At 35.7% G+C, this 12,119-nt stretch overlaps 1 protein-coding gene and 1 pseudogene across 2 annotated transcripts in view; one reads left to right on the top strand and one right to left on the bottom strand.

Annotated features, from left to right (window-relative positions):
• Smg6 (Smg6 nonsense mediated mRNA decay factor) overlaps window positions 1–8,020 on the bottom strand; it is a 41,956-nt gene extending 33,936 nt beyond the window's left edge. For both annotated transcript variants that reach the window (XM_074087865.1, XM_074087866.1), the window contains exons 1-5: window positions 6,626–8,020; window positions 6,153–6,292; window positions 5,743–5,900; window positions 4,134–4,361; window positions 1,520–1,646 (exon numbers count right to left, since the gene is read on the bottom strand). In XM_074087865.1, coding sequence (XP_073943966.1) covers window positions 1,520–1,646; window positions 4,134–4,361; window positions 5,743–5,900; window positions 6,153–6,292; window positions 6,626–7,691 — 1,719 coding nt within the window. In that variant the 5' untranslated portion in view covers window positions 7,692–8,020. The remainder of the gene's footprint in view (window positions 1–1,519; window positions 1,647–4,133; window positions 4,362–5,742; window positions 5,901–6,152; window positions 6,293–6,625) is intronic.
• A 328-nt stretch (window positions 8,021–8,348) lies between these two features.
• LOC141428104 (TAR DNA-binding protein 43 pseudogene) lies at window positions 8,349–11,776 on the top strand (annotated as a pseudogene).
• The last annotated feature ends 343 nt before the right edge of the window (window positions 11,777–12,119 follow it).

Raw genomic sequence — 12,119 nt, 5'->3', positions numbered from 1 at the left:
TGTAAATCAAATTTACAACACGGATTTCAACTTAAATGCAACCTACTTTCAGCGCTTAAGTGTTAAAAAATAATAAAAGTATCACATGAGTGTTTTAACGCCTGATTACGTACCGTTGCATACAATATTTTATCTACTTCCGCACATATTATAAGTACTCTAAGATGGGTTTAGAAACCGATGACAAATGACCTGCATTGCTTTACTGGCTTGTTCTACCAGTAACATATCCATCCATATAGGTGTTAAACGAATGTACTTAATAAATAAATTAAAACAGAAGGAACTTCAACAACACAGCAAAAAAAAGCAACAAACAAAAAGACAACAATGAGTAATGGCGGCAAGACAAATCTCTGTCACGAATGTGTTTTTTTTTTCAAGACAGACAAATCAGTAAAGTCCTTATTCTTATGTCGCTCGAGATCAAATTGTCGTGCAATTTATATTTATAACATACCAGTGACATTTCATATCGATAAAATATTATGTCTATGGATACCAGAATAGAGGCCCATGTAAATTACCTATGTAGATTTCGACAGCTGTTCCAAATTTGAAACTCATTACGGTACTATATTAAATACTCTATAGTACATTACTGCCGAGGCCGGGAAAAAGCAATTCGTGGATGAGTAGAGTTTGACGGACGAAGAGTAGCTGAGTCCATCAATAAATACGAATCAAGTACTATATATGTATGGACCTGCAACCTCTATACTAAAAAACGTCCACCGGAACAAAGCCAAAATCGAGGGTTATGACTAGATGGCGCTGAGATTTTTACTACATTATGACTAGAGAGCACTAAACGCAAATAACAACGCATAATGAAACGGTGCAGAGATCTAGATGGCACTATTGACGCAAATACCTTAGCTATCAAAAAACCACTGGTATCTAAGCAGTCAACATATCAAATATATCTGAACAACATGGGAAAATAGACCTTTAAAGTATATAAGTATGGTCGAATGTTGATAAAAAAAGCCATGCTAATTTTAGGTAAGTGATATGACAATCATCCAAAACAGTACAATATTGTCATAAAATACATCTGTCTCACGTTTTTCTCTTCAATCATTTGACAGATACCTCTCGATCACATCTCGGTCATCTCATTGTAACTAATTTGCTATTTAGCAGAACGTTAAAACGCCTGACACATAGCAAAACCTACCTATATGAAGCCGAATTTAGAGTCATTGGTCAAGGCATGATTGGTCTCAAAAATAATCATTTGCTTTTCAAAACAGAGACCACGGGTTTAAATCTCAATCGACATACACGTTAAGAAGAAATTTGATGTTCAGGAATATTTGGCTGTTTAGATTGACGTATTGGAGTCAAAACGTGAATTTAAAAGTAAAAAAACTACACAGTAATGATTAATGAATTTCATACAATTTCAAGTGTTTTTTTTTATTTGTGACAGTCTATAAGGAAGAACTTCGCGGACTATTTTTGCGAAAGATAGGCGGACATTTCCGAGCATACTGGAGAAAAAATAATTAACTACCTGATTTGACGCAGACCACGCAGCGTTTTTGGACACGGCCACTGGCACGCGGAAACCGTCTGCATCTCTTGGACTTAGAGCGCGATGAGCGGAGACATCCCGGCTATTGCATTGCGATACTATCCTCCTAAAAAAAAACAATTCAAATAGTTGGTAAAACATTATCTGTCCTGCTCAAGAAGAATAATTTCTAATCTGGAAATACCTAACATCAAACCAGAACTTTCCCCATAATTGTATGACAGAATGTATGGCACATAGTAATTGCTTACGTTACTGTGGACATTAATTTCTTTTCATCATACTTGCTCGTCAATGATGTTATTCCATGTCGGTATACTAAAGGACAATGGCCTCAATTGTTCTCGGGGAGTTATGGATTTACGTATAGTTTTTCTTCTCAATGTAGTCATGACTTTAGTTTTAAAAGTAAGTAGGTACAGTTGTGTGCAAAATAATAGCAGTTTATGACCTAGGTACCTAATTTCTAAGATAAGACAGGTGCTCAGAAGACGTCCTCATATTTACAAACCATTTACCTAAGGACTACGTGTACTTGCCACTGAATTGTTAATTTTTTCAATTTCGTACTTTTATTTTCGATTTTAAAAAAATTATGTTCCATAAAAATAGCAGTGTCACTAAAATGTCTTAATTACATAATTTTCTCCGGCCACGAAGAGATAATATAGAATTACGATAGTAGAATATATAATTTGATGCTGTGTAAAAGTGATTACTGCTAGAAAACTTAAGAACTATGGGAAGGGGAAGGCATTGTCCCAAAGAAATCAGAAGTTTGATTAAAAGGCTGATTCAAGAAGGAAAAACATATAAAGTTGTTCAAGAAATTTTAAATTGTTCTGCTAAAATGATCAGCAACGCTCTGAAGTGGGAGGATAAATTTGAAACAAGAGGTAAAAAAAAGGCTACATCAAAAAACGAGAACTCAAGAATTGTACGTTTGTCAAAAAAGCAACCATTTCTGTCGTCAAAACACATTCAACACTCGTTAAATTTAAAAGTGAGTAGTTCTACAGTTCGCCGTCGACTCGTAGAAGCTGATCTGCACGCCAAAAGTCCGAGGAAAGTGCCACTGTTCACTAAGAGACACATAAAACAGGCTAATTTTTGCCAAAGAGCATGTAGATTGGCCTATGGAGAAGTGGCGTAATGTTTTATGGAGTGACGAGAGTAAAGTGGTACTGTTTGGGTGTAAAGGTCGCCGAGAGTATGTGAGAAGACCTCCCGGTGCCGCTTTGGTATGGGGATGTTTTTCTTACTATGGTGTAGGGCCTATCATTGAAATCGTGGGCATAATGAACAAAGAATATTATTTAAAGGTGCTTTAAGATGTAATGTATCCATATGCCACTGATTGTATGCCGCTAAAGTGGGTTTTCCAGCAAGATAACGACCCAAAGCACACTAGTAAAGTTGTGAAAGAATGGTTTAGAACTGAGAAAGTCAATGTTTTACCATGGGCTGCACAGTGTTGCACCGGATGCGCTACACCGGACCTCAACCCGATCGAGAACTTGTGGACAGATATTAAAAATGCTATAAGTGATAAAAACCTACCACAAAGTCCCAATTGTGGCATATTGTACAGTCAGCCAATATCCCTGTAGAAAGGTGGCAATCATTAGTTGACTCAATGCCAAGGAGATGTGAAGCTGTTATAGTAAAGGTCAAGCCACGAAATATTAATAAGAATTTATAACTTTTGTTTCAAATTGTTTGTTTTTGAACTGTAGTTTACAGTTTAATAAATCACACTGCTATTTTTTTGAAAATCGTATTTTTATTTTGCTTTCTTTAAGTCAAAGCTATGGCAATTTTTAGGAAGTTTAATTTGATTAATTATTATGAGACATTGAACAGTCTGGGCAGATCAATATATTCTATTTAAAGTCTTATTTACATAATGTATGTGTAATTTTGCCTTTACTGCTATTATTTTGCACGCAACTGTATGTCATATAATCCAAAGTCAAAAGTCTTTGACCAGTGTGTGCTGCCACTGCTGCCAGTGATGACATACGGATCTGAGACATGGGCGCTAACGATGGCCCACATGCGGTAGCTCAAAATCACTCAGAGGGCTATGGAGAGGGCTATGCTCGGGGTTTCTCTGCGGGATAAAATCAGAAATAATGATATCCGCAGTAGAACTAAGGTTACCGACATAGCTGCAAGAATTGTGAAACTGAAGTGGCAGTGGGCGGGGCACATTGCTCGCAGTACTGATGGGTCAGATGGGTCAGAAGGTTCTCGAATACAATACAATATATTATATTGAATAGAATATTGCATATGCAAGCAAACATATGACCTGATAAGGGCTCAGATCATGGAGTTTAGTTTGTAAGGAATTTAAAATATTGATGTTAGCCATTCATTTTAAGAAAAGGATGACAATCGGTTTTACCATTATACTGTTAAACTTACGAATGGTATATATAATATTTATTAATATCTGTTACAATACAATTACTTATATTTTCATGTGCATTTCATTTACCTAATTTGATTATTATCATAAACATCATAAATTCAAAAGTTTTGTGATGGTCAATATTTAACAGCTAAAAGTAAAATACTTGTCAATTACCCTTCAGTGCTTTGTTCCCTGCTGTAAGATCGCAGCGACCTCCAATGATCCAAATCGTCTCGACTGTTCCCAATAGTTGATGAACGGTTGCTTTTGTAACTATCCCTCCGTTCCCTGTCTCTCTGCTTTAAGTTTGAAGGTATCACATCATGGTGAATGCTCACATTACTATCCTTTCTAATGGGCTCTTGCTTTTTCTCTGAATTTCTCTGCCCTCTACTTGAACTTCTATTAAGGAAAAAAATGTGGATTATTTATTTTTTACTCCTTTAGTGTGATTTATTTTCATATGTATTTATCTTTAGGCCTCACAATTTTCATTTGAATTGCTATTTGCGTTTTTCGAAAATACAAACTGAGACATGGATGCACAGAAAAACCAGAAAAAGAGACCAGCGCTGGGAATCGAACCCAGGTCCTCAGCAATCCATGCTGCATGCTATAACCCCTACACCACCGCTGGACAGGAATCTACACGAATTTTTCCTATGCATACATATCTCAGGTTACTTATTTCTACTAAGCTACTTATGCAGCAGCACTAGCGACATCTATGTTCCGCTCTCATCCAAAAAACCAATCATAATTTGATTGCTTAGTAGCGACATCTCTTGTCTGGGTGAGCGGTTGGTTCCGAAAGAGTCTGACGTCTCTCGATGAGAGCGGAACATAGATGTCGCTAGTGCTGCGGCATAAGTAGCGTAGTAGAAATAAGCAACCTGAGATATGTATGCATAGGAAAAATTCGTGTCTAGATTCCCTGTCCAGCGGTGGTGTAGGGGTTATATAGCACGCAGCACGGATTGCTGAGGACCTGGGTTCGATTCCCAGCGCTTTCTCCTTTTCTGGTTTTTCTGTGCATCCATGTCCCAGTTTGTATTTTCGATATGGTTTTACGGGATACCCGTAAAAGTAACAAATTTGGAGTTGAAATAGAAAATACAAAAAGACTCCAAAAAACCAATCATAATTTGCGTTTTTGTTCAATTCTGCACTGTCTGCACACTTTGTTTTTGTTTTGGAAGACACAAAATTATGACTACGCAAATGTGCTAGGTACAGTCAAAGAAACTGAATTGTGTACCAGGATGGAACCTATCCATAATCAATTTTTAATTTAATTTAAAATTGTACCTATTTATAATGCTATGCATTAAGCATGCACTTTTTACATGATAATATTTTTTACACATTTGCTGCTAGTTGACAAACACCACTATTATACATTTATGCATTCAAATGTTTGCACAATTGTAACCATGGTCATGGGTTCGCCTGAAAGTTACAAAAATGCTATTGCTCATAAAATTACAGTATTAAACTCATGACTATAATATAAGTTAGGAATGGTCCCACTAGCTTCGATCTTGGAAAATATTTTTAAGGGTGAATGTGTTCACATGTGTTTTGTGAATGTGTTCACACATGTGTTGTGAATGTGTTCACAACGTGTGTTGTGAACGCACTCACCCTTGAACAAATCCTCCGAAAAGATTGAAACTAGTATGACCATTCCTTTCTATGATTTTATAAATCATATCTCTAGAGAGCATAAGTTCATGTTAGTGAATGTATCAATAAGAAAACACATCTTTGTTAATTTATTTACCTCTTATCCCTACGTCGAGATCTTCGTTTTGACTCCCGTGGTTCAGTTGTCTTAATGGCTTCCTGAGATGCTGTTGATGGAAGATTAAGAGAAAAACTTGTGGAAGAGTCACACATGTCATCTAGTTTGATGTTCTTTTCTACTTCTTCAGTCCAATCCTAAAATATGATGGCAATGATATTAAATAAAATGCAAAAAGAAAGTTTAGATAGACATTAGATACCAAAAGTATACAAACAGAAAACATTAGATAAATAAAGCTAAAACTGGATTTTGAATCCAGATCTTCATTATAGCCTCACATGTGCTATCCAAGACACCATCCAAAAATTTAATTTTCTGTTATTTTCTACTTTAATACATACTGTAACCTAATCTAAGTAGTACACAATATAATATCTTGTATTTACCAGATTGGTCATGTCGAGAAGGTTTGAGGAACTATGAGAAATTTCTTCATTTTCATCTTGTGTGTCAGATTCATGCTTCACATTTTCATTATAGTTGGCTGTACTCTCACGGTTTGACTTTATAATTCCATTTTTAGATACTGCAAAGTTTAAAATGAAAAATTTAATTTATAGTTATTCCCTAAAAAAAATTCCAAATTGATCTGACCTAGTTGAATGAATGGCCTGTTAAAAAGCCTGCCATCAATTTCACACAATGTTTCATCAATAACATTAATTTACATATTGAAAATACAAAAAGCAATCTTAATAAATTAACATGTTATTTTTGTATATTTGCTGTAAATGTTTCAAATTATAACAGCATGTGAGTAGGAAAAGTGCAGATTGGTGGAATTTTGTGATTGTTACAGTTAGACCTCAAACTCCCCAAAAAAAATCACAACCTGCTGCAAACTCTAAGATAACATTACCATAATCAAGAGATGTGTCCTGGTTCTGTGCTGCTTCAACTTTTCCAATAATGTTTTTGTCATCACTTGCATTTGGCTCACACAAGTCTAAATATGAGTTGCTTGGAGTAGATCTTCGTGAGTTTTGTGCTTCATAGTTCTTCAAATAGGAATTTAAGAATTTTTCTCTATCAAAATTGTCATTGTCCCTCAGTCGTCCTCTTCCTCGTGATGGCAGAGTTTGGGACCAGCTTGAGTTAGTATTGTTGTAAGGACCTTGATTATAACTAGATTGGACAGGGTAATTTGAAAATTGCTTACTTTTTTGATCCATGCTATCAAAACTGTGATGACCAGACTGTTCTAAATACTTTTTCCTAAATCTTGGTGGTATATTGTCTAAATTTACCATGTGCTTAGGTCTGGATGAATCTGTAGGATATCCTGCAGAATTTCTTCTACCTGATGGTGGTTTAGCTCCGGACCCAGATGTCTGGCGCCCAGCTGAAGTCTCCATACTTCTGCTGTCCCGGTTCCTATCTAAAAATTTTTGCTCAGAATTTGTATGTAGGGGCGAATCTGTCCTAGGTTCAGAGATCTGTCTATAGTGCTTGTTATAGTTAATATCATTGTTTGTACTATCCTTACTTTGATACTCTGCAAATGATCTGTCCCTTCTTGGCGCACCCCTGGATACTGAACCACTGGTGAAGCCATGCTTATTGTCATGTTTGTTTGACATTCTTCTGTTCATGTACTGACTAGAATTATTGTCACACCTCATTGGCGTCCTTGTCGGTCTCTCCATGTCGTAGCTCGACTCGCTAGATTTAGGTACATACAACTGTTGTTCAGGCTTCTTATGACGGTTAATGCTAGTCTGTTCCTTACCAGTGACATTAAAATCTAAATCGTTTACAGAATTATGAGATCCGTAGTGATTTCGACCTCTAGGCCCGTTTTCTACTTCGTATGATTCCATTTTTCCATCAAAACCATTCCCAGATCGCCGCAACGGGCCACTACCAGGTTTATACAGCTTTTGTTGTGGTTTACTTCTTCTGTACTCCTTACACTCATCATCCATAGCAATATTACTTAAACGTTTTATATGTTACCATACTAACAAAATCACGATTAAATCAACATTTCTTGATAAAACATTCCTTCTTGAAAATAATAAATGAAGTTTTGAATGCTAACCTGCTGGCTGAGGTTAGGTACCGTAAAACGTATACGAGATTATACACAGGTTGTTAAGTAAATAACAAAATGTTTATCCGAATGCCTCACTTTTACTGCTATTCACGAAAAAAAATTAATTATTAAAAATAATACACACTATTTCACATTTAATGGGTTTAGACGACGAAGGCGTTTTTCGATTGGATTGAATAAAAAACATTTCAAAATCAAAATGTATGTGGATGACTCATAGACAAGAAATAAACATGCCAACACAGAATTTAAATTTTAAATATTTCCTTGAAAAAATAATTGCTCTTATTGGAGCACTAATTGAATTGTCATTAATTGAATGGTAATTAAATAAAATGGTTATCAAGATTCTATCGTTTAGTAAATTTCATTTTGTTAATAATGTTCACAGAAAAGTTTGTTTTTCATTTGCTTTTATTTATTATTTCCTGCTGGCAATGTTTTCAGTTCACTGTCAACTTTCTAAAGCTATGGTATGGCCATTTTTGATTGTCTATGCCTGATTATACGTCGCTTAAATATTCTTGATCTGTATTTCCCGTCAAAATTTCTTTGATTACGCCTCAAAAATAGATCAAATTTGTTACGTCAAACTATGTTTTCAACCTTCAATGGGTTCTGAACCCGTAGGTGACGTTTGATTAAATATAAATGTGATTATTTATATATTTAGGAAGTTAAAACTTGTACATTTGTATAGTGATAAGTATAATATCCATATTAAAAGTTTATTTTTAACAATATTTTTGTTCATGAATAAGTTATAATGTCCTTCGAGTACTTACCCGTGGCCGAAGATGAAAATGAAGAACCCATAGAACTACCAATCGAAGAAGATGGAACGCTGATGTTAACAACAGTGTCCGCGCAGTTTCCTGGCTGCTGCGGCCTGAAATATCGACACCCGGAAACGAAAAATAACCGAGGAATAAGATTAAGAGATGGCAGGCTCTACCCCCCTCCAGAAGGATGGGGTAATCATTTGTATATTTGCAGTTTTCCTAAAGAAAACAAACGTAAATCTGGAGAAAATTCCGACTCTTCTTCTACTAAGACCAAGAGAAATGATAATCTATGCTCTGACTTGATAGTATTAGGGCTGCCATGGAAAGCAACTGAGCAAACTGTGAGGGAGTATTTCGAAAAATTTGGTGAAGTTCTGATGGCGCAATTGAAACGAGACGCCAAGACTGGCATGTCTAAAGGTTTTGCTTTCATAAGATTTGCATCTTACACTTCTCAGATGAGGGTGCTGGCTCAAAGGCACATGATAGATGGGCGCTGGTGTGACGTGCGAATACCTAATTCTAAGGAGGGCTCAGTCAATTCAATGCCTTGTAAAGTATTTGTTGGGCGCTGTACGGAGGAGTTATCAGCCAATGACTTACGAGAATATTTCTCTCAATTTGGGGAAGTAACTGATGTATTTATTCCAAAGCCATTTAGAGCGTTTAGTTTCATAACATTTTTGGATCCGGAAGTAGCACAAAGCTTGTGTGGTCAAGATCATATTATAAAAGGTGTTTCTGTGAATGTATCAAATGCATCTCCTAAGCAAAACAAGAGTGGCTCAAACCAGCGTAACTTGCCCAGTAGAAATTATGAAGAGGGCCACATGCACTCAACATCCAATAATAACTCATGGAGCAACAGGAGCATGGATATGGTGAATATGCAAGCACTGGGCATGTCTGGGCAACACGGCCAAACAGGGGTTGCAGGAGGTGGAGGGCAAGGCCAAGGAGGAAGTATGCCACTGGGTATGAGTGGACTTCCAGTTAACCAAGCTTTAGTAGCAGCAGCCCTTAACCAAGCAGCAGGTTGGGGTCTAATCAACAATATCCCATCAGGAGGGTCTGAACAAGGTGCGTTTGCCGGACCTGGGTCGTCTGCGCCTCCACAGCCACCCAACTTCCTCTCGTGGATGCAACAAGGTAACTCAGCGCAGGGACCTTCTAGTCAGTGGGGACAGCGGCACCAGTCCCAAGGCCACTCTGTTTGATCCAATGTATGATTTTGACAAGCTCATGATAATCTCTGTGATTGTAGCGACATTTAGATAATTGTCATTGGTTTAACGGGTTGTAGTCTGCTGGTGAGAGATGGTTTGTACCTACTTTGTTTGCTACTAATGTTATTTATTTATAATGGAATTGCTTGTGTTTTGTTGATTTTCTTCAAACCTTTACTATAATATTATTTTTGACATAGATTCAACATAACCATATAAAACAGTAATTACATAATCATTATAAATATAGTTTGTGAGTTGATACTAGTTTTCACATTTCCATATTGTTGGTGATACTGCAATACTGCATAACTAGCTTTTTCCATAAGATATAATTTTCACTGTTAGAAAAGTATGTACAATGTTAGTACTGTGATATTGACACGGCCAGTTACAAAAATGCACTTACTTTCTACTTTGTGCACTCAACATTAAGGTTGTGTATACATATTTTTGTAACTTTGGATGTGTTGATATCTTTGCACTTGACTGCACAGTGAAAATTATACTGTATGGAAAAAGCTATTTATGCGGTATGACTGACGTTATAGGTACTTTCTATAAATATTTAGACTAAAATGTACTGAATCAGTATCAAATTATTGATGCTTGATCTTAGATTGAATTTGCTCATCTATATTTTCATTAATTAAAGATGCTTTAGTTTTAATTGTTCTGTGCATCTAATTATTGTTATAAATTACAAATAAGACAACCAAGTATGATCAGCCTTTATACCTCCTGGATAAAAGATAAAAGTTTTCTTGCATACTCCACCCTTTGGACGCCACAGTCAACAAAGACAAAAAAAAATTATTTAAAATCATTCCATAGGCGCCACGAAATGCCGACATGGTACCTATGGCACGACTTTCTGCTGTCGCATTTTGGCGCTCAAAAGGTTAAAGAAAAATATTGGATCATGCTTGTACTTGTCTTGGGACAATATTATACCATTCTGTATACTGACAGTTAATAATTTTAATATCAACTTTACAGTACACCTATATCTAGCTTCATTCTTCATCATTCATTTAGTTTTAGTTCATTTTAATTGCATCCAAACAAGGTATCATAAAGTGCTAATGAAATAAGAAGTCAAAGTCATCATTCTAATTAGGTTTCTTATTAGTGTTTCTTCAAATTCAATAAAACAAATTCCATTACTGCTTGCTCCATATATTTTTGTCATTGCTTATGGATAGTTTTTTCTGAAACATAATATTGGGTACTCCTTTCATGAACTTCTTAAATTTTATTAGTTATGGTATATTTCAATCAAGTAAAGCTCTATTTAGATTTGTATCTTCATTTATTTTAGTTTTGTTATTATAATACAGTTAGATGTTACCTGTGCTTTTGTACATTAATAGGTAGGAATAATCATTAACAGCAGACTGTTGAAAGTTCATACATATATAAAAAATAGAAATCTATTGAATTGTTATCATTGTTTATCAAATAATGTTGTTTATTAAATTATTATGTCGCTTCCTCAGGTGGATGTGGTAATTAGATCAGATTGTCTATTTTTTATGAAAAATAATGGTTTGAGTATTTTTGTGGTTAAGCAAAGTGGGATTGTTGTATCGAATGGGTAATCTGAGTAACTAGAGTAATCCGAGTTTTACTACAACTGTGTATATAAAGTTAAGACAAAAAGGAAGGATGCTTGTACAAATTTCAAGACTGTAAAAATATAAACAAATGAATGTCATAAAATTCTAATATCAAGTGTTATTTTAAATAGTGCCTGTACCTATCTGTAAAGTAAGAATACAAGCAGCATCATTGCTATAATATGTGAAAGTCAGACTTCCCTTCAGCGCCTCCATGGCTATAGCTGCTACCAAAAATTGGAGAAATGTAAGTTAGCGTATTTGGAAACTACCTATCTGTGAACATATACCAGTGTCCTGTATAATAAACTTCATTTATTTTAACGCCAAACTTGCTGCCCCTTTCTTGTAGGTAAATAATATTTCGTGTGAAAGGGTAAAATATGATACAACTTTGAAGTTCATAAGCATAGCATAATTTACAAAATGCTCTGACGAACTATGCGAGACTATAATTTAAACTTGACTACCCACTTACTCTCTCTCTCTCTCTCTTACTCTTCTTGAATAACATGTGCGAAATTACATTTACGGTAAAGGAAAACATCGTTAGGAAACCTGCACAAGAAGAAATTCAATGGAGTGTGTGAAGTTCCCAATCCACACTGCGCCCGCGTGGGAACTACGGCCAAAGCCTTCTCATTCTGAGAGGAGGCCTGTGCCCAGC

Source organism: Choristoneura fumiferana, chromosome 5 (assembly GCF_025370935.1).
Source record: "Choristoneura fumiferana chromosome 5, NRCan_CFum_1, whole genome shotgun sequence".
Classification (NCBI taxonomy): domain Eukaryota; kingdom Metazoa; phylum Arthropoda; class Insecta; order Lepidoptera; family Tortricidae; genus Choristoneura; species Choristoneura fumiferana.
This window is presented reverse-complemented; position numbering and strand designations above follow the sequence as displayed.